The 22,993-nt window shown below is 37.7% G+C and overlaps 1 protein-coding gene across 1 annotated transcript in view; it reads left to right on the top strand.

Annotated features, from left to right (window-relative positions):
* CRIM1 (cysteine rich transmembrane BMP regulator 1 (chordin-like)) overlaps positions 1-22,993 on the top strand; it is a 189,598-nt gene that overhangs the window by 162,801 nt on the left and 3,804 nt on the right. Inside the window, exons 12-17 of the mRNA XM_009880437.1 lie at positions 5,514-5,635; positions 9,593-9,802; positions 15,649-15,864; positions 17,578-17,799; positions 21,279-21,473; positions 22,434-22,556. Of these exons, the coding sequence (XP_009878739.1) occupies positions 5,514-5,635; positions 9,593-9,802; positions 15,649-15,864; positions 17,578-17,799; positions 21,279-21,473; positions 22,434-22,556 (1,088 nt within the window). The remainder of the gene's footprint in view (positions 1-5,513; positions 5,636-9,592; positions 9,803-15,648; positions 15,865-17,577; positions 17,800-21,278; positions 21,474-22,433; positions 22,557-22,993) is intronic.

A 22,993-nucleotide genomic window follows, 5' to 3' on the forward strand; every position in this document is an offset into this window, starting at 1 on the left:
CAAGCATTTACTGGAAATTGCCATATAGTCCTCATATGGTGTAACCATTTCTCAAGGGGCACTGAAGTAATTTGCAGTAGCTTAAATTTGATTTTGAACTTTGGCACAGAAGAGACAAAAATTCATATATTTCATTGCTATTTGCAATGAAGGTGAAAGCCATCTTTTTTGTTCATGATATATCACGCATCTTCAGTAGCAAGTACAGGATGTGAGTTCAGCAGTCTCCAAACTGTATATCTGAACATTTCTTTTTATTTCTGTTTTCTATTTTGTTTTAAAAAGTAATTTCCATTAAGAATACTCAGTTACTGGTTATTTTTTCAAATTTGTTTATAAATTCAGCTGATTAACCTAATATGGTATTTAAAGGGCATACTAAGGCTCTAGATCTTGGGGTTTATACTTTTTCCATATTTTAGCTCTTGATTTGTGTGTAGCAGGGTCAATAACTTAAAACTATCAGGACAGAATCTGAGAAGACTTTTTTTTCATGCACAAGGAGTGTGTGCATGCATGTGTTTGCATAACAGCAGAGACAGTTGGTATGAAATACAAAATTTTTTACTGTTTACTCAGTGTGACTGAATATTGTTCAGCTTGGAACAGGAAAAGGTTTTTTTAAATTTTAATATTACAAGTGCATAAATAAATTATTATTTTCAAGGCCATTTGCTTTAGCCTGTTCAACAGTTATAATATGAGAAGACCATTAAATAAGGTCTATTTAATGTCTTTTGTCATTGCCTTTTTTGACTTACACAGAAATAGCTTGAATATATTCATAAACCAAGGTCTAGGTGTTTATTTCCATTCCAGCAAACTCTGTTCTTTGACTTTTCTGCAGCATCTAAAGCAGTCAATTTTTTTCCTACTTTTGGTTTCTTTTAGTTTACTACCACTGGTTTTCTTCACTGGCGGTCCCAATGTATATGTCACACTGAAATGTTAAAAATGTTTTTCTAGTGCTGATAAGGATTGTTCTGAACTATACTTACCAAAGTCATTTACTATTAATGTGTTTTGTTTGTGTAAATGTGTTGCATTTGCTGTTACATTCTTGTAGTTAATTGTACACTACCTTTCCCAACAACATAGAATTAGGAAGAAATAGTGTCTTTCACATAATGAGCAGGTTTGCCTTATTTGGTTATATTGAACTGTAATTCTTGTTAAGAGGAAAGTACTTTTACAGTTTTAAATGGAACATAGTAGAGACCTTAATAACCTGTGGTGAACTGGATATTTTTTACCTTCAAAATTCTGAATCTTCAGGAAAAATCAAATAGTCTTTTCAGATAAGTTAAGACAGTAAATTTCTATTCCTGCACCTGTGACCCCAGTGTTTGTGACTGGCAGTAATGTTCTTGATTTAAGTCTACCTCATTAGTGACCAGACTATGTATAACTGCTAAAAAGAATAGTATTTTATTTGATCCTGTTTTCTTCCTTAGCTTTCAGTAAAGATGCACTACTTGCTTCTGGTTGCATATATTTTTACTCTGCAACTTCTAATTTTTACTTTCTTAAGCAAAGGTTTCTCTTTACTCTTGTCTTCTATACTACTTTGGTATTGTTAGTTTTGCAGTGAAGTTGGCTGTTCCATGTGAACTGAATTAATTAATGAATTAATGAACTTTATTAATTAATGAATTCAGAAACTTGTTACTTGGTTTGAGAGGTCTGACTTTCATGGTATGTCTCTTACATGAACTGTGACGTAACTGGTTTTCTAAAGAAAGTTTTAAACAAAGATGAAGAAGATCCTTATGTGTGATTAGAAGATGACCCTCAGATTGCAGTGAATTCGACCTGTGATGTTAAGGGTTGTACTCTGACACACCAGTATGAATAATCAAGAATATTTTTCTGAACAATAAAAAAAAAAAAAAATCTGGAGTAGTTCTACTGGCCTTCTCTTGTTGCACTTTAGGTGAGATGTGCCTGCATTATTTTGAAAGGCCTTAAAGGAGAAATCTCTAAAAACGAGAAAAACAAGAACCCAAGAATAGAGCCTAATATACTTTTGCACCTTACTAATCTGATTTTCTGTGCTTCAGTGCAATCCACTTGACCTATAGAGTCCCTTAGTTTGTTTGATCTGTGAGTATCATCCTGCTGATACCTGTGCCTAAGCGCTTGAGGTGATTATTGTTAATAAATTTGTGGTATGTGTCAATAGTAATCGAGTTGATTGTATGGGGAAGTCTAAAGGTGTCTGTGGCATATTCTTAAATATGGACATACCTGGAACTTGAATTAATGCTGTCTATCTACCCAGAAACAGTTCAGTCTTCTGAATGAAAATCAAAGAGGACTGAGGAAAAAAAAGATATATGGGCCTAGCTTTGTATAAAGAAATGGATCAAATCATTCATTTTGCTGGAATGCTTTCCTGTAATAAAGAACTGTTGTCTCAGTTTCTGGGAAGGATGGAAAAGGCCTGTGAGTATTATCCACGAGGTGCGAGAGCACTTTAAACACAGAGGTGGTTAGTCCTAGGTGCAAGTATTTTTCAGTGTCGATCATGTGTCAAGGATAATCCGTTAAAGGATACAAATTTCGGGCACAAATCCAAGTGATTTTCTAAACTCATGGAGGAAGCAGCCATTGTCTAAGACATTGTGTGATACTGTCACATAAGAGTAGGAAAAATTTAGAAAAATAGTAAGGTTTGTGTTGTTGAAGAAGAGAACAATAAGACAGGCCTTTATTTCCTAGATTTACTGGGCTTAGTTTGTATACCCAAGGAAAACTAAAATTACCAAGTAATACGCTTCAAAATGGAAACACAGTTCTTCAGAAATTGAAAGTATGTGGAATTTAGTAAAAACGAAGAAAAGTAGTGAACAAGTTAAAGTTAAAAAGCGTAAACATTGAATCTTGCAATTTGCAACTATTCATCTGAAGTCCTAGACATGATAAAATGACACCCCGGTCAGACATTGGCTCAGAGAGTATCAGATCTGGATCATTTAATGACTTGGCCAGGCACTCCCCAGGCCAGGCCATGTTGTCTACCCCATCGTACCATATCCCATTCAGAGGAGCTGTGGGAGGTTGGTGAAAACATCCCACAGGTCAGGACTGCTCTCCATGGGCAAGCGCTGAACCACACAGCTCACCTTCAAATAGAAAGCTTTATAAAAAAGATAATGTTCAGCCTCACACAGAATTACACTGCTTGTTTTAAAGAGGAGTAATTTTAAGCCTGTATGTGTTGACCTACAGAGGAAAATTACAGATTTCTGTACTTAGATAAGCTGAAACACACTCTTCTCTTTCTCTTTTTTTTTTTTTTTGAACTAAAGTGTTCATAAGACAGTTTTATTAGAAAACCTATGTGAACTATGTACCAAAGGCATTTTAGAAATGACAGCAAATATTAATGGGTATACTATGGTAGCTGGGAGTAAGATAAAGATGTTTTAAAAGCAAGTTGATTTCAAGCTGATGCTAGCGTTCTAGATACCCTGTCTTTGGGATAATCTTTCCCTTACATTTTTGTACACCTGAGAAAAACTGAACTTTAAGCTAATTGGAAAATAATCTTCAATTTGAATTCTGGTTTTAAATGTAGAATGCAGTCTAATTATGCATGATGCTTGGTTGGTATTTTAAAATGATGAGTGTCTTAAGGCGATTGTAATTTAAAAAGAAACAAGCACTGGAAATGAGCACCCTAGTCTTGTCACCGTCTACAAAATACATGAATAATTGCACTGCATGAAATTAATAACATTTAAAGATAACTATGTGTGTAGTATAAAGGGCCAAAATCATGGTAAAAACTACTTTAAGATCATTTCACTTCAAATTTTACTTTTGTCCTAAAATTATTTAGATCTGCACATTTGTTTGGTTCTTTACTGCTACTGTGCCAATTTCTTTTCTGAAATAGCAAACCTTTTGTGACTTCCAAGCCTGTTATGACCATCAAAGCATAGGATGTAAGGGAAGACAAATCTCCATTTTAATCTATAACTTTGGTCACAAATAGGAGACGAAAGAAACAAGTATTAAAAGAAAAATACATTAGACAGTGAAAAGTTAAGGAATAATCATCATGTTCGTGTTTTTTCATATTTTTTTAAGACTGTCAAAGGTTAGTAATTGGAAAACTGGAGTTCATGCATCTTTAAAGAAACCAAAACCTTTTCACAATTGTCTGAAAAAAGCTGCTCAAGAGAGTTCACTGTTTGAAAGCTCTACACATTAATGGAAAGAAGCGTTTCTTTTGATATTAAAAGGGCTGTGGTTGCAGAGGTTAAGGAGGGAAAAATAGACGGGTAGAAGGACAGAAAGTCTTCCATTCTCCATCCTACTATGTGCTGATTTGTTTTCCTCAGTCTTTTAACTAAAAATTAAATCACTTTTTTTTTTAGAACTTGATGTAAGACTTTTCAGAGGTTTACATAATTTATTTCGTATTTATCCCTCTAGATGTTCTTCTTTAAGTTCCCATGTTTTTTCTTTGTTTTGGGGGGAACTGAATGCATTTAATGGTGTAGTATTCAATGAGGGATCTTTCAGTTTCCCAATAAATGTGTTTACCAATTTTAGTGAGTTACCTTCTTAGTGCGATGTTTTTCAGCAGACTTATGAAAATCAGTTACTGGGTTTTTTTCCCCTCTTTGTCTTGAACTTCTTCATTACAACTTCCTCCGTATCTTCAGAAGGCACAGAAAATTACTCTATCTGTTTATGAAAGGAAGTAGTACACTTGTGCCTAAAATTAGAATGGTATTAGCTGTCTTGCTGAAAAAATGGACAAGCAAATATTCAGTATAGGATTCTCAGAAGCAGTATGTTTATGGTGGTGTGAAGAGATGCTGTCAGGTGGTACTGTAGACTCCTGCCAGCTTCACCTGGAAGCTTTGGAAGCATTTGTATTCTTGATTTTCTGTACTTTGTATGCTGAAAAGTTCTCTGGTTTTCTCTGTTTCAAAATATGTGTTACTGTGTGTCTGCTATTTTTTATATGGTTTATTGGTATTCCACATGCTAGTTTTCAAGTAAGCTTTGTGTCTGCTTATTTAATGTTTTTGGAAATCTCTCTATAGTTTTAATATGCAAGAGAGGAAATCTACTGTACTTTACCTCTTGTTGGACGAGAAAAGCTAACAGTAATTTGTGTTATAAAAACAGTTTATATATATATATACACAGTTTCCTACCTACCCAAATTCTTCACAGTTTTAGAAGTTATTCTTTCTACTTTGTCATTTGAAAAAAGAATTGATCGTGAATAGTAGTCACAAGCACATACATCTATGTTATCTGCTATGGCTTGAAAGTACCAAATGCAGAGATTTTGCCAGTCACATGAAAGGAGCACGTGCCAGGGACGGAGACCTGTACAGCCCACAGACCCACTGAACCTAAGGGTGACAGTTAAAGATAATTTTCTTTACTCGATCAGTTACTTCTTTAGGGTATGCTTTTGCTTTAAAGTGACGTGTAGATATTTAAAGTGACCTGCTGACCTTTTACAAATTATTTTGGTCATCTAGGAAGAACAAGCATGGCTGTGAGATCTGTCGGTGTAAGAAATGCCCAGACCTGCCCTGTGGTAAAATCTGTCCCATGGGCTTCCAGCAGAACAATCACGGCTGTGTTATCTGCAAGTGCAGAGGTACGTGCAAGTACATTACCGCCTCTAATTACAACTTGTTTTCAAAGCAGTTGGAAGCTAGACCAAAAGAAACAGAATACTGCACAGAATATGTAAGAAATGAAACATGGTAACTGGTGGGGGAGTGGGTTCAGCTTTGCTCAATGCAGTGTATTGTTTTGCAGGTGTTTGTTATTATCTGTGTTCATCTTGGCTTGAACAGAAAGCTTCAGCTCCACTTTGATATCCCGTTACAAAGTCACAGAAATCAGTTTGTTATCATTAATAAAAATTAGATCAGGCTCTTTAACTACTAGAAATAAGCTAGGGGGGTGGGGTGGGGGGGGGGGCCTGTTCTGTAGCAGCGTTCATCTTAGCTTCTTCACCATCATCAAACTCAAGTAACCTAAAACTCATCACCTAAAATCAGAGTGCTGTTTCTTAGACACTTTTCAGGTGGTCTCGAGGACCAATGAGTACAGAGAGCGATTACCCGCAAGAAAGGACTGGGCATTCTTAAGCATTTCACATGTGGCACATCCCAGACTTGTAACAACCAAGTTCGAGGTGGAGATTGAGAAAAGATGTTCATCAGTTGCTTGCTTTAGTTTTGTGCTGCTTTTAGCATGTCTCTTTTTCAACATATTTTCAGTTTGCATTTTGTATTATTCTGGATATCAGATTGCTCATCTCCATGTGTTGCATTTAATAACTTTTCGTTTGTGCTCAGGCTCTCTCTGATCCTAACTGCTCTTTCATGCTTTTTTTTTTTACTCTTACTTGTGTGGTTTTGATTTCTAGCTATAGGCAAGTAAGTTTGAGTATTTTCCCATTGCTTTCTGTAGTGACTCCATTCTTACTTTTTTAGCAGCTATTTCTTTTGCATTTTGAAAAAATGATAAAATATAATAAAGCAAGCTATGGGAACGTGGGACTGGAAGAAGGTGTTGGAGTTCCTGAAGACTCTCCTGTAGTTGAAGGCAAACGTGCAATCATATAAATCAGAAGGATCTGACATTATATTTTCTCCACATGACTTCATACATTGCAGATAATTATAACAAAACTTGAAGACTTCTAGCAAAAAAAAATTAAAATGTTATAAACCTACCTTGTAGATCCAAGAAGTAGAGAGAGATTTCACTGACATAAGCTACAATATATGACTTTTGCTAGCAAGAAAAATTTTAAAATTAAATAAGAAAGGGTAACTGCTGAATGGAGTCCCATTGAGACAATTCTTATCATTCATCTGTTATTTGTCTCCATGTTCACAATCAGCACATTTTTCCTGATTGTAGTGATGCTGTGATGGACACAGGGTGTTCTCTTAGGTGTGCCATAATTGCATCCTAGACTATAAACAGATGCAACTCGTCTGTTACTAATTATGTGTATGCACACTTTTAAGTCCCTTCCTTAACAAGGATGGATTTTTAAACGTGCAAATATTTAACGAAAATAACTTGATCTGTCTCTAAGTAGTATTTTTCATTGTCTTGGTCATAATGATACCAAGCCATGAGCATATCACTTCATTAGCAACTTGTCCAAGAATAATTAGAGCAATCACCAGTATGTTCTGGGGGAGCTGTGAGTCTTTGTTAAAATTTTGACCTAAAATCCGTAAGTAGGAGAAAGGGATGAGTAAATCCCTTGCCTGTGAATTAGCTCCACTTTCTAAATTGCTTCTGCCAGAAATAGCTTATGCTAGGATTAAGAGAAGCAGAACCATAGTAGTACAGGGCTGGGGTAGTCCTCTGGAAAACAGAGAGTCCATTTCTCTGCCCTCGCATAAAATAGAGTGTATCTGGATAATCCTTGACAGATGTTTGCCTAAGATTTAATTTATTAAGAAACTCAACTCGCAAAGGTAAAAAGACAAAACAAAACAACTCTCTCAAATAATGTTTTTCCTGCAGTTACCAGTATGTGACATTTTAATTTAAATTTTCTAATATTTCTGTCTCCCTTTCTACAAATTGAGCCAGTAGCTTCTTGTCCTAACCTCAGCAGACATACGGAACAGCTAAGCACCATTCCCTTTATAGTATTTGTAATATTTAAGGGGTTGCAACTGGAGCCCCATAAACATTTGTGGTTGTTTGATTGGGTTGTTGTTTTTTTTTCCCCTAAGTCAAATAAACACAGTTATCTTGGTCTCTCATTACAGTTCAAAAACTGGATATTGTACTTCAGCAGTAGCAAAAACTTCAAACTAGTAGAGACAGTAATACTGTAATTAAATTTACAGTGCTTCTGTATTTGTGTCTTACATTGAACTTGCCCTCTCTGCTGTGGTATCACATTGCTGACTTATTTTTACTTGTGAGCTACTGTAATCCCAGCTTGTTTCAACCATACCTCTAGTTATCCAGTTATTCCCATTTTATATTTGGGCATTTGGTTTCTTCTCTAAGTATTATCTTTTGTACTAATTTTAATTAAAAAGTGAAAACAATCTCAGTTTGTGAAGTTAATTTTAAGTAGTTGCCTATATGCTTGGTTTGTTTCTCCAAATTTTGGAGTGTACTTTAGAATATTTCAGGAAAAAAAAGTTTGATTACATCAGATACTTTATTTATTAAGGAAGAGGAAGGGCATTACCATCTAAGACTTTTGTGTGTCAATAATTATTTTAATGTAGGACAGTATTCCAGTGATATTAATTCAGATAGGAATTAATATATAATCTTATACTAAAGTATAAAAGTATAGTAACTGAATGTAAAATTTTTTCATAGTATTTCTGTTTGTGCAGTAGGATGAAGTCTGTCTTAAGAAATGTTTTATCCTTATTCCTTATTTTCTTTTTAATTCACAAAATGGTACACTAATGTAATTTCTGTGTATTGCATTCTTATTGTGATACCATGCACCAAACTAACTTTGTACCATTTGCTTGTGGTTCTTAGACCACCTTTGATAGATCTGCCACAACTGAAGAAGTGCTCACCTCCATGTTAGGGAAAAAAAACAAACAAACAACTTTTTCTGTTTTTAAACAGGAAAAAAAAAAAACCAAACTTTTTCTGTTTTTTAAACAGAAAAAGGAATAAGCAACTTAATACAAATAACCTTATATATATGTAAGTGTCAGCAGAACATGGTTGACACACCACTGAAAACAAGTCAGTTCACTGACAAACTGATCGTAAATCCTTCATCATCATAATGATGGAGGCGAGGGAATGTTGGGCTCTAAATTCACTCTGCTGATTAACAAAGAATATATTGAGGCTGAATCCTGCAGGTCTTAAATACCTCTTAAGATACAAATGAGACTTTATCCTCCCTAGACCAACTGCTTGCGTCTTCTGGCTGAGTGCAAGTAATGCAGCAGTCCAAGCTACTGTATTCTCATCTTGGTAAAAGCGAGGAATGAGGGGTAAAATTGTCAGAGCGGTTATCTTCCAAGCATCTTATTTATCATAGTAATGTAAAGAAATAATTTCTCATAAGTGTTTTATGAATATTTTCAGTATCTAACATGACTCTGTTAGAACTTGTTTGTAGTTTTCTGTCATTCACAATATAAGCTCTTGTAAATGCTTTTATATTATATTTGCTAACAGATATACTCACATTATAGATAATCTAATACACTGCAATATTAAATATTTCATTTTAGGCATGCTTTGTGCTTTCTGCTATTTCCCTCCATTGCATTTCTCTTTTTTTCTTATATTATTTAGCCAGTACTGCATTTCTGTATGATTAAAAACAGTATAGGTGCAACAGAAAGAAGTGATGATATTTTCCAAGGAAATACATTCTGCTACATGCTACCGTCCCCTTCAGTATACCTTTTAATTGTTTCATGTGTGGTGTTACTTTATTTCTCAGTGTCAATGATAGAATTAATATTCACTTGGTTTTATATGTGCTTCTAAAATGAATGCAATCCAGTCATGAAGTCGGTGTGTTTTTTCCCTAAGCAACACATACTTATCAGGATTTTCCTTTGATTTTGTGCAGAGGCAACCGCTTCTCTTATGCCTCCCATTAAAACAGGCTCTTGCCTGTCAATGGATGGGCGCCGACATGAGAACGAGGAGAGCTGGCACGATGGCTGCAGGGAGTGCTACTGTCACAATGGACGGGAAATGTGTGCCTTGATCACCTGCCCCGTTCCTAATTGTGGCAACCCCACCATACATCCAGGGCAGTGTTGCCCATCGTGTCCAGGTAATGTGCTTTCTTCTATGTGCTTTGTAATCAGGTTTCATTTTCACATGGGTTCTGTTTCCTAATACATGAAAATAATCTCATGCATCATTCAGTGATAGGTATATATGAAGGTTTCTATGCCCAAATATAACATGATGAGTGGCTTTCATTAAGATCTTAGATGTGAAAGACAGGAACTTAAATATTTAAAGCATATGCACATTGTGGGTTCTAACATGTTAATCTGGCACATCGAAATCTTTAAACTAAAAGAAGTTTCTAGTCTATATTAGCTATAATAGCAGATTCATACTCATATACAATTTTGTTATCTATAATAGCAAATATTTTAATAAGCCATTATATTTTTTCTTTTTTAATTTGAAGTGGAGTTTTATTAAAATTAATCTCCTGATCTATGTTTCACAACCCCTCAAAGGAGAACGCATTTAAACATGCGTCTTAAGTAATTGAACGTTATGATTCTGTGTTCTGAGGGAAAGCTCCTGTGCCACCAGAAGATTATTTTAATGTTCTTGGTGGGAAGGCCAAGTACAATTAATGTTGCATTCCAAGACAATTTTAATAATAAGTGTTGATATGAAAAACATCTATGAAAGATGTTAGAGTGTGGGTAGAGTATAAGATTAATACCCTCTTTCTTCAGAATGATTCCTACAATATTTTATGTGCTAAATAGATTAATTTGTAATACAGTGATATTGTCTATGACTTTATTGGAAGTCATGTTACAAGTAGGAACAACAAGGCCTATGATACTACTATAAATAGCAAAATGGGAAGACAGCACTGGCAGGATATAAGCAATTATGAACTGTTTCAAATTCTTTGTAAAGAACGCGAAATCCTAGGGGCAAAATAAACAGCCAGATCCTTTTTCTGAAAGTGGCAGAGAAGAGTGTATCCTGCCTAGGACCCGTGATAATCGATCTCTTTAGATCGCTTAGACAAATGGTGACCTCCAGTCAAGTTTGCATCTTGTGGTAACTGGAAAAACATAGTCCCCAAAATGATGCAAGACTCCAAAAGGTCTGTTTCCCTTTCTCAGTCTGCACCACTCTCCTCCCCTTAGTATCAAGACTGGGCACTCTGGTTCCTGTGGTTCCATGGCCAGCCGTGGTGTTGCTTTTGGCACTGGCTTTCACGGAGACGGAGCTCTCTACTTCGTTTTCAATACGAAGTGTTGCAGCGGTTACTGAGGTCGAGCTCTTAGTGCTTAGCATCTTAGTAATTTCAGCCATTAATGAATTTTTAGCTGAGATGGAAACACTAAGGAGGATACTCCCACCAGTTATGCATTAGTAGGGAAGCATCCTTCACTTGCTTCCTTCTCTTCCTTTACCAAGTAACTGGCTAGTCAGACATGGAATTTGGAAATCATAAGATTTTTAAAGGGAACCTTAGCGTTTTGTCAGCTTGGAGCACATTTTTTTGCCACAGCAATATGCAGTGTTGGTCCATATGCATCCCATCAGGTACAGTCATTCTTTCTTCCAGCTCCCCATGCACACACACATATTCACAGTCCATCTTATATAGTACAGTTCTCTCCCCCTATGAAACCTCAGTGTAGTGGGAAAAATATAAAGAAAACAACAAAAAGATTCAGTTGTGAATATTGTTCCAGGAGGAGCAGTTAAACAGCAAATCATAAATACAGATATCGTATTCCTAAAGTCATGTCACTGGACAGGGATGTTATTTTCCACTCACACTAGCTGGAATTCAGGTCTGCACAGAACTGTTGGACTACCTGCAGTAGTCACACACCTTTTCACCATGATTTGTGTGTTATTGTAGGGGACGGTATGCTTCATATGGATGGGGACAGGTTAGCATGTCAGTCTTATATTAGGTAAACATTAAAGATTCAAAATTTAAAATGTAGGATGGTTGTTCCAGTTCTAGCAATTCTGTTGTTAGGTCCCCGAGACTAATTCCTGATTTCACTCTTCTATCAGCATACTTGTGCGCATTGATTTACCTAACACATACAGAACACTTCAGAGCATTCAAGTAAGAGTAATGTTAATTTTGGTCTTTCAGCAGCACCAGTGACTTGTTACTTTGTGTCTGGAGAATGAATTTGGGTGAATCCATTCATAAGCCTAATGTTCAGTTTGTGGAAGAAAGATCAGTAGGAGATTAGCAGTACCTATCTTCTCATGCTATACGTTTCCTGTGGGATGAGATCAGTGCTTGATTCTGAGCAGCAGCAACGTTGGTCTCTTGTATAAAATAGCAGTTGCTTACCCTGTAGTGTCCGTTTCTTTGAGAGACAGTGTCTACGTAGGTTTCTCTGTCTGACATCTTTCCTGCTTTCAAGGTACTAGTCACCTGGCTTCTGTGTTAGCAAAGTCATGCTTGGTGTAAATTCTTACAGTGCTAGGGCAGACACAGCATTTTTTAAAAGCCATTGCATATATAAGTGTATGAATTAATATGGCCAAATTGGTCCCAGTGTGGTTTTGTTTCCCCCCACTGAGGAACATATTTGTTAGAAATGTACTTCTGATTTTATTTTGCTATGTATTGATTCCCCACTGATGTTAAATAAATATCATGGCTTTCAGTAGAGAGCAATGCAGTTTGGAATTGTGAGACTGTGCGCACGTCACTCGCGTCTGGCATAAGGATATTGAAATAATTAGCAATCCTAATGTACTCAGTTTTGAATAGCGCTGTTAACCTATCAACAGGGAAGTGGCAGCTCTCAGAGGTCATTTTTCAGACTGAAAAAAAAAATGCAGTTACATTCAATTCCATATTTAGTTAGTTTTCAAGAGAGCAAGATATACCTTGACTGCTACAACATTCCTTATAACCGTGTTTCTATATATTCAGGGGTTTAAGTGGATTGTCACAATGCTTGTGAAATGCTCCAGGTTTCCTGTAAGATTTAGAAAACCATTAACTGCTAGTGTTTTGCAGAACCGTGCTCTCCAGAAAGTCTGTATTCGTTTGGCTAGTTGCTCCTTCAGGAATATGGTAGTTGTACATTTGTAGCAATGCAGTTGCAGTGATATATCACTATCAATGCTGCTAAGGGAGCAGTAAGTAATACCGTATGTACGGCAGTACTATCTGGTTATGCTTTTCTGATTATGCACAGTTTATGATCTGTAGTAAAACAGGCCTGTGACTTTGCAGAGAACTAAATGCAAATGAGATGACTGATTGATGAGAAGCTCAACATGAGCCAGCAATGCACAATTGCAGCGCAGAAAGTCAACCGTACCCTGGGCTGCATCAGAAGTGTGGCCAACAGGTCAAGGGAGGTGATTCTGCCCCTCTACTCTACTCTCGTGAGACCCCACCTGGAGTACTGCATCCAGCTCTGGAGCTCCCAACATAAGAAGGACATGGACCTGGAGCGGGTCCAGAGGAGGGCCACAAAGATGATCAGAGGGCTGGAGCACCTCTCCTATGAGGACAGGCTGAAGGAGTTGGGGCTGTTCAGCCTGGAGAAGAGAAGGCTCCGGGGACACCTCACTGCGGCCTTTCAATATTTAAAGGGGGCCTACAGGAAAGATGGGGAGGGACTCTTTATCAGGGAGTGTAGTGATAGGACGAGAGGGAATGGCTTTAAACTGGAAGAGGGTAGATTTAGAATACATATTATCAAAAAAAAAAAATATTCACTCTGAGGGTGGTGAGGCACTGGAACAGGTTACCCAGGGAAGTTGTGGATGCCCTACCCGTGGAGGTGTTCAAGGCCAGGCTGGATGGGGCTTGGAGCAGCCCGGTCTAGTGGGAGGTGTCCCTGCCTATGGCAGGGAGCTTGGAACTAGATGATCTTCAAGGTCCTTTCCAACTTAAACCATTCTACAATTCTATGACTCAGAAAATTTCCAGAAAATAATTAGTATTGGTTTTGCCATGGTGAGTTAGGATGCCATTGCATAAAATGTACAGCAGTGCTACAAGTGTGGAGAGAAGCACATGCACTTTGTGAGCCTTGGCCTTACTAAATGACTAGAGGAGCTGCTATCCATTTAATTTTTCTGTTCTTAACCAAGTTGTTTGATTTAGGATGATGTTCACATTAGGCATCTTTATAATGAAGTAGAAGAGTGGGATCTTCAGAAAGTGGTTTATAGATGTAGTCTTTACCTGGAAGTCGCTTTCTTTTCCCCTCCATTCATAGCACAGGAAACCTGAGGCAGTTCAGTCTTAACATAGGCAGCTCACTTAGTTGTCTAACGTTAGATGGGTTGACTTCATGCTGAAGGACAACATTACTTGTAAGCCTGAAGCTTCATGTTGCAGCATGTAACTTTCAAACTCATGGCTTTTGTAGTTGAATAAAACATGATCTGTGAGGCATTTCAATTCCTATACTCAATGCAGGGGAAAAAGCTGGTGGACCTTATAGCAGCCTTCCAGTATCTGAAGGGGGCCTCCAAGAAAGCTGGAGAGGGACTTTTTACTAGGGCATGTAGTGACAGGACAAGGGGTAATGGCTTCAAACTGGGAGAGGGTAGATTTAGAATAGATATCAGGAAAAAAAAAAAATCACTCTGAGGGGGGTGAGGCACTGGAACAGGTTGCCCAGGGAAGTTGTGGATGCCTCATCTCTGGAAGTGTTCAAGGCCAGGCTGGACAGGGCTTTGAGCAACCTGGTCTAGTGGGAAGTGTCCCTGCCTGTGGCAGGGGGGTTGGAACTAGATGATCTTCAAGGTCCCTTCCAACCTAAACCATTCTGTAACTCCCTCCAGGTCCAAAGCAACCAGCACAGTAAGCTGGCAACTATTATTGCTCTTGTTGCCCCTTATGTGAGGGTGGGCTCCAAAGCATTTTAAGCAGGCTATGAGGATGCCGTTTGTGGCATAAGCTGTTCTTGATGGTAGGTGCTTAAACACTTCCAAAGTGCAGGACAGGTTTCTTTTGTCTTTTAAAACATGAAGAGGTAAAGAGAGTTCCCCCATGTTTTTAATACCCCAGTGGTTGGAGGACACTCAGGCTGAACAAGGAAAATGGTTCTGGTTCCTTTCTTTACTTGAAGGAGGTCAAATCTATTCTCAAACTGCCTGGGTTAGAGGCTGGGTGAGTCTTTTAGTCAGGGCTGTAGAGGTAATGTAACTAATTCCTTGAAAAAGGTATTAAGGTTCGTTTGGTGAGATACAGTCACTGGAAATATGAGTACACAGACTGTGGCATCTCCTTGGGTCCAGTTTTTACTTCAAAGACTGCAGAAAATCATTATTTTTTTTATTTTTTAATAGAACAAAGTGATGAAGCACTTCTACCAATGTTAAGTACTTATATGTTTTCAGGGGTTTGGGTGGGGAATTCTGTCTTTTTCTTTTTCTTTTTTTTTAATCTGGCACCAAATGGTACAGACACATATCACTCAGGAGACTTAAAGGCAGGCAGTTGAATCTGGGCTTCCTAAATCCCAGACGAGAAGCATACTTACCCATCCTTTCAGGAATTGCACTGATGCTATTATTGAGCAGTTAGGAAACTGTCTGATCAGCATCATTTTTCAGAAAATGACAGAAGTCTCTTGGAGTTCCTACATCACAGGTTGGTTTGATTATTTTTTTTTTTCCTGAAATGCCAAGAATGCTTGAAGTTATGCGTGTTTTATATTCACTAGCATTTATTCACACTGATTCTCAAATTGTTTCTTGTTTATATTTTTCCCATTTTCCATGAGATGCAGGTGACATACAGTCAAAAGTGACATAAAGTCAAAAGAGCTTCATTAAGAATATATTTATAGCTGGTTTTGTTATTCCTAATATTTTCAATAACAACATAAATTATTAATCTTGGATACATTTGTTAATCATTAGAGCCACAGTTGATTTTGCCTCTTCCAATTCTGTTTTTCCCAGATGAAATAATTGTGCAGAAGCCAGAGCTCACCAGTCCATCGATCTGTCATGCTCCTGGTGGGGAATACTTTGTAGAAGGAGAGACGTGGAATATTGATTCTTGCACACAGTGTACATGCCACAGTGGACGTGTCCTGTGTGAGACTGAAGTCTGTCCGCCTCTTCTTTGTCAAAACCCCACCCGCACACAAGACTCCTGCTGTCCACAGTGCCCAGGTATATATTGACAATCAGCTTTCATCAGAGTCCTCTCTTGATCTGAGAATGTGTGATGTGAATATTGAATATTTCGGTATGTGCCCGGTTGTTGTTGTGGGGCCTTTGTTCCTTAGCAGTTTGGTGTGAGAGCCTGCAGTCCTCTATCTCAACTACAAAACTTGATGGTGTGCAAGAGAGATCTTATATGTAAGGGGAGTTGTTGCCCTGAAGTGTGACCATCTTCTTAGAAGGAAATCTAATAATGTAAGGGTCGCATGAGAACCAGAATCCTTATTTGGAAAGTTCATGAAATACGTACTGGCTTATTTATGGAAACATGCAGGATTAGAGCAACTTTGAAAGTAGTCAAAGGGCTAGGCAGATACAGGCTTGTTTCTTTTTCTTTCTACATACCTTGATTTCTGTGAACCTTTTTATTACTATCTTGTCTATTTGGGATTTGGTCTCGAAAATACTTCTGTTTGCTTTTACCTTCACCTGGTATGATTTGAGAGTGACTTGAAGGCAACTGAGTAATATCAAAGCATTCCAGCCCAGCAGGTGTTCCAGATTCCTCCTAGACTGCCTCACAGTGTCAAGAAGGTATCAGGAGTTGCTTTCCCCTGAGGAAAGAGATGCAATTATAAATGAAAGTGAATTGCTGTTTTACATAGCAAATGGGGGAGTTTATTGCAGTGGAAATTTATTCCAAACTTGTGAATTGTATGTAAACTTGCTGAGAAAATACTTGTCTTTATTAAAAACAAAATCTAAAAATTTTATGTTAGGAAAAAAAAAGTTAGGTTTTACCATTTCTTCTACAGGTTGTTTGTTGGGTTTTGGGGTGGGTTTTTTCAGACAAAATATTTTCAGTGAAAAAGTTAGCCAGTTCTCCTGACTTCCGTTATTCTCATTATTAGTAACAGTGAACATTCATGTTGCTTAACTTCAAAATACTGTTTGGAGGAGCTGATCTTTTCTCACTGGCTATATAAGGAGCTTAGTCTCATAACTTACGCAGTTAGATTGAGAACCTGATCTGAGTCCCCTTATGAGTCCTTTTTTTCCTTCTCCTTTTCTTATGTGTTCTCTGTACATACAGTGATATTTCTTGATCCATAATGTCAGCTAAGATACAGCTTCATTGCAGAAATATGTCTCCCTCATGTGCAGGCATGAAAATTAAAGCAGACTCATTGGCATCAAGCGGAAGCCTGATCAAGTTCCATTTGTTTCTCAGCAGCTTATAATGAGGTCATATAAGTCCAGTAGTGAAGGCAACAGCAGCATAATAGCTTTTCACTTTGAATCATTCAAGGATCTGAACTGACACGGCAGAAGCTGGGATTCAAGTTTTAGATTTAAATTTTAATCTCTCTAATTTAAGGTGAATTCCTATATACCATTCGGTTCAGAGCACTCAGTGGCTTTCTGAGGGGCTGCTTCTGATAGTGATTGTTTTTCACTTTGCTGTCCTTTTTTCTCTTTTCTCTTCTTTTTTTGAGTAACTCAATGAAGTGCTACATAAACTTTGTTCTAGAGCACATCATAAGAACCTCATCATATTTAAGGACTGAATAGGTATAAGGCTCTGTCCTTCTAGTTCTTCTGAAGTAGTAAACCAATGTGTAAAAATTCCATTGTGTTCTTCAAGAGTGAACCCTCTTTTGAGGAAATATGAGAGAAGTGAGCTACTGTAAGTTAAATAACTTAATCTGTTTATATTTACAGATGAGCCTCTTCAGCCTTCTTCATCAAGCAATGAGAGCATGCCCAGTTATTGCAAAAACGACGAAGGAGATATTTTTCTGACAGCTGAGTCCTGGAAGCCCAATGTCTGCACTAGCTGCATTTGCATGGATGGTGTGATTAGGTGCTACTCTGAGTCTTGCCCACCAGTATCCTGTGAGAGACCCGTTTTGAGAAAGGGACAATGTTGTCCTTACTGTATTGGTGAGCAAATAAAAATAGTCGATAACTTGCTGTTCCCTTCTTGGGAATAAAAAAGAAGTTTTATTTCCAAATTGAAATGTGTTTTCCCTGTTTTGGGGAGATGCAGTTTGTGCCTTCAGTGGAACTGGAGAGTGAAGTCTGCACAGGGAGCTTTGAGGATCATGATTTGTGGTTTTGAGGTAGAAGTGCAGGAGGATATAAATGTAATTTGAGGACGTCCTCCTGAAAACTTGGTAATATACCAAGTTCATTTGCTCTTGGAACCCTACTTAAATTCCTGATGAAAACATTTTGAGGTGAAGGTACTATGTTATCCTATTACTACTTTCTCGTCATGGTTTGCATACAAAATGGGGAGGATTTTAAGTTTCTTTGACAGGTGTCTTTCTGCAGGCTTTTCTTCCAGTGATTGACTTTGCAACCATAAAGATAATTTTAATCCAGAATACATTTTAACATTAAAAAAATAGAGTGTATTGCCAGTGGAGCTAGGCAATCAAACCAGTAAAGTCAGAACATGACCCTTAGTACTGTAATAGAGAATTCTTTAGGTCAAGCAAGGGATGCACCACAGGGACTAGCGCCATGAACTACAAAAATAAGACCTCTAGAACTTTGTGCTTAACACCTTGCACATCAGGTTTGCAAATATATACATGCAACATGTAGATACCGCTTTAATTTACTTTGAATCCTATATAGTTGCACAATATTGAAAATACTTAAATGTGTGAGATGTAAAAACTTAATGATTTTTTTTTTAGTAGCTACTGCTCAGCAATACAAAGTACAGAATCCAGATTTGAATTAGTGATCAAATATGAAGACTTTCAGTGATGATACATTTTATTAGTCTAAGCTGTGCTATCTTAACAGTATGTTTTATGGTCTAAATAACTGAAATTCATGGAAACTTTTTTAATGGTGTCTATGAACCATATACTTTTGCCTGTAAGAGGTGTAAGGTCATGCACTTCATTTTCGTGGTTCTTACTGTTTTACTCCTCATTTCTTGAGAACTGTGAAGCACATCTTCGTACAGATTCTTCCTCACTACTTTCATGTAATAGTTGATAAAATGTTTAGTAGGCAAAGTCTGTGGAAATAGGCCTTCTTCATTTTTTGGAATTTCAAAAACTATGCAGGGTTTAGCACTGTATTTTCCTTCTTTCTTGATCCAGATCTGGTTAATGCTTAACAAGTTAGTATAGATTCAAATTCAAAATGTTACAGGTCTTGGAGGCTTTGTTGTTTGTCTGACTCCTCAAATTCATCCTGTGTGTTCAACATGCTTCTTTCTCATGGAAAGAAAAATTAATTTGGAACAATAACCTTCTACTTTAGAGAGGATAAAGGCATATCTATTTGATTAGAGACAGGATTAGTCTTCTGCAGAAAACAGAGCAATGACTGTTTGTTTGTTTACCAGATGAGATTGATTTACTGGTGCAGCTAGAGGAAATTTGATATAAGACAGGTAGAGCTAGACACGATATTCTAAACTGCATTTTTATATGTGAGTTTCTTACTGCAAGTCTTTCGTGTTTCCACTGTCCTTGAGCGCTTGTTAATGTTGTGGCCTTCATCTTCATCCTGTGTGTACACATACACCAGAACGGGAGGTATACGCAGAATAATATTTTCTTAGGACTTAAAAGTTTTTTCTTGAGGTTCAAAAGTGCAACACTGCTATTGTGATTTTACCCTTGTTCACTCTTCTAAAAAGCATTTACTGTATTAAATTGTGATGTGTTCTTTACAAACTTGCAAAAGCCTGAGCAAGTTAAAGGACTTTTCCAGCGAGACCAGCTGCTGAGTTGAAGAAGCTGTCCTGAGTGGGGCAAGGTAGCACTCTGGGAGCAAATCAGCTCTGAGTACACAGGGAGCGCTCACCTTTAGGTCTTCAGAAGTAATGCACAGTAGAGGACTGCTTGGGCTCTTTGCGTCACCCTCTCCCCAGCCAAATCTACCTTTTGACCAGCACAGGGCTCCACTGGCTGTATATGCCAACACGCACGTCATCTATGGAAGAACCTAACATGCTTTTGACAGCTTGCAGTCACCTTTTCCTCCCATTCTTCCTTTCCCTTGTCCACCCTGTATTCACTTACAAAATCTTCTACCTGGAGAGATTGAGACCCATACCTACAGCCATGGAAGCCATGGGGTACCCCTACCTAGGACCTCTGGAACATTTGCGCTTTTCAGATAATTCCATTAGTATTTTCATAGTAGTACTTCTTGCTGGTCTCCTTTTGCATTTGAATTTACTCTTTCCAGATCTGTTACATTGGTCTGCTGACTGCTAACCTTGTTATTCCGGATGATGTCAGCCTATTATGTTGTCAGTAATTAAAAGCTGTACTGATGTCCAAATTATTTAATAAGGCTTCTTATTTATATTTAGGAGGTAATTCTAACTGACATGTTTACACATGAAATCTGTGTGAATGTTAAACCAGTATTTCTCTGACAGCTTAAGAAGTTACTTCGCTATTTCATTCTCTTATCTCATGCGTATGCTTAATCTGCAAATTCATGTCATCAGCAGGTTTCACCATAATAATTTCTGCCTCTAAGAAAAAAAGGTAGTGAGAAGCTAAGATAAAAATAAGGTGCTGCTTGGCTTTTGGAGGTTCTGCTGTGTAGCTTTGTTTTGATTATCTATAAAGTGCTATAGCAGCAAAAAACATCCTAGGCTAACCAATTCATGACTGTTCTCTGAGTGAAATAGAATGTATACTGCAGACCACCTGAAAGGCTTGCATAGGATGCAGCATAAAAAAAAAAAAAGGGTGTATTGAAAGCTTAGGCAGAAAGGGTAATGCTTCTTTTAAGTGTTTTCCCAAGACCTACTTGCTTCATCAAGTCCAGGCCCCAATCACATACTGTGTCAAAATCTGTCTGAGAAGTTGTTAGTTTAACAGCTCCCAATCCTTGGGAAAGGAGTTCTGGAACCTCACTTTTTTCTGAGGGTTAAGATCACACCAATTTCCAAATTATATAATACTAACCACCAAAAAACTGTACTGAGTTTGGTTATTGCCCTTTTCCTGGGGTTTTCCATTGATGCAGTTACAGGGAATGATCAGATCCTCTTCAGATCGTATTTGTCATGATAAATAGTCTAAGCACTTCTAGTTGTCACCTGAGAGTTGCTTCATCCTTCTTGGCATCCAGCCTAATCTTTTCTTCATGATTTTCACAGCACTTTTGATATCATCATTTCGTGTCCCAATCATCCGTCCTCTAGACTCTTGCATGAGGAAAATGAGGAGAAGCAGCCCAGGCTAATTATGTACTTCATAAAGCAGCAGAAATGACACAAATATTTTTCCCGAAGATGTGGAGAGGGTCTTTTAATTACAGCTGGGATTTCTTTGTAGCTATTGTTTCACTTTTGTGTTGGGGAAGGAAATCAGATTTGTGTGTAATTGCCTATTACCGTGTGATCACACCACTCCATTTTCCTTCAACAGAAGATACAGTTCCAAAGAAAGTGGTGTGCCACTTCAACGGAAAAACATACGCGGATGAGGAACGCTGGGACATTGACAGCTGCACACACTGCTACTGCCTGCAGGGTCAGACTCTCTGCTCCACTGTCAGCTGCCCACCCCTCCCTTGTGCTGAACCCATCAACGTGGAGGGAAGCTGCTGTCCCATGTGCCCAGGTAATGTGGTGTGACAACCCAGACTACTGCAACGCTGGTTTTCCAGCTCTGATAAGAAGGTTTTTTAATCGGTTTTTGAACATCAGTCCATGTTCGAACAGTGTCAAGAAGACAGCAGACATTTAGACTTCAGGAAAATGAATATTCTTAACAGACAGGCATATTGCGCAAATATATAGTTTGAATTTTGCTTATTCGGAGAACTTTGAATTTCGAAATTAGTTGCTTGTTCCTGCTCTGTCCTTTCACAAGGTTACGGAAATACATTAGCGAAGTAGGAAAATGAATATTCTTACATCTCTACAGACTGTCAGTGATTAATGTTTCTGTATTTTCCAAGTCTCTTCCCTAATTTTGAACTATTGCATTATTTTATCATTTTAATTTGGCTTAAAATTAATATAAATTTTGGACACAAGGGACATAAGAATTGCAAGTGGTTTTTAATGCTAGTCCTGACATACCTCTGCAGGAGTTTGCGCATCTTGCTCAGTCAGCTGGTAACTACTTCCCACAGGACAGCTGGGGAGATTCAGCAGTACCCCCTCTTGCAATTCCCCTACTTACAAAAAAAGGAAGGAAAAGAAACCTGCAGTGGCAGTTTACAGATCAGCTGGGAAAATGTAAACTTCCCTTGGTATTTTTTGGTTTGATATCACAAAAGGGCAAAGTTGTACTAAAGTGTGTATTCTGAAATGGTACTTTCAAAAGCAAGTCCACACGACTGGATCATCCCATTCATATTAGGATAATGATAATGGCAGCAAGCAGATACCCTGTGTGCAGTATGAAACAAGTCTTAAAACAAAATCCCAGACTAGTAATGGTGAAAATTCTGAAGCAAATGAAAGGATTCAGAGGACAAAGCACTGCAGATGGCCAACTATATTTTCTGAATTAAGAGCAGCACTGCGAAGTTAAGCAGCCTGTGATTTGTGAAACACATTTGTCTCATTTCAGAGATGTACGTACCTGAACCTACTAACATCCCCATTGAGAAGACAAATCATCGTGGAGACATTGAACTAGAAATACCAAACTGGCCAACACCGAGTGAAAATGACATCATCCACATTCACAGAGGTAAGATCTGACACAAACTGGGCTCACCTAGGTCTGTGTTTATTCCCCATGTTTTAATGCATCTATTTGTTCTGTTCAGGTAGCATCTGTGTAATGGTGGTTATCTGATAATATTCTTCAGTGCAGAACTCTTACAAGCATCTTGCTTTGAGTAAAGATGAGTCAGTCTATTAAATTATATTTATGCAATTTGGTCTCATTATCATTCTGTCTTCAGCTTGGAAGAAACATCCGTGTTGGTATGATGGAGTTCTATAAAATTAAGAATGTGATAAAGTGGTGAATGAGGAGTGATTCTGCAATGTCTTTTCTGACACAAAAACTAGAAACAAGGCTGTTGTCAGGCCACTGGAGTAGATAGACCTTCGTTTGATCCATTTCACATTTTTACATTGATAAACAAAAATGGGAAAACATGTACCACAACTTAACATACA

Source organism: Charadrius vociferus, unplaced genomic scaffold (genome assembly GCF_000708025.1).
Source record: "Charadrius vociferus isolate BGI_N301 unplaced genomic scaffold, ASM70802v2 scaffold62, whole genome shotgun sequence".
Lineage (NCBI taxonomy): Eukaryota > Metazoa > Chordata > Aves > Charadriiformes > Charadriidae > Charadrius > Charadrius vociferus.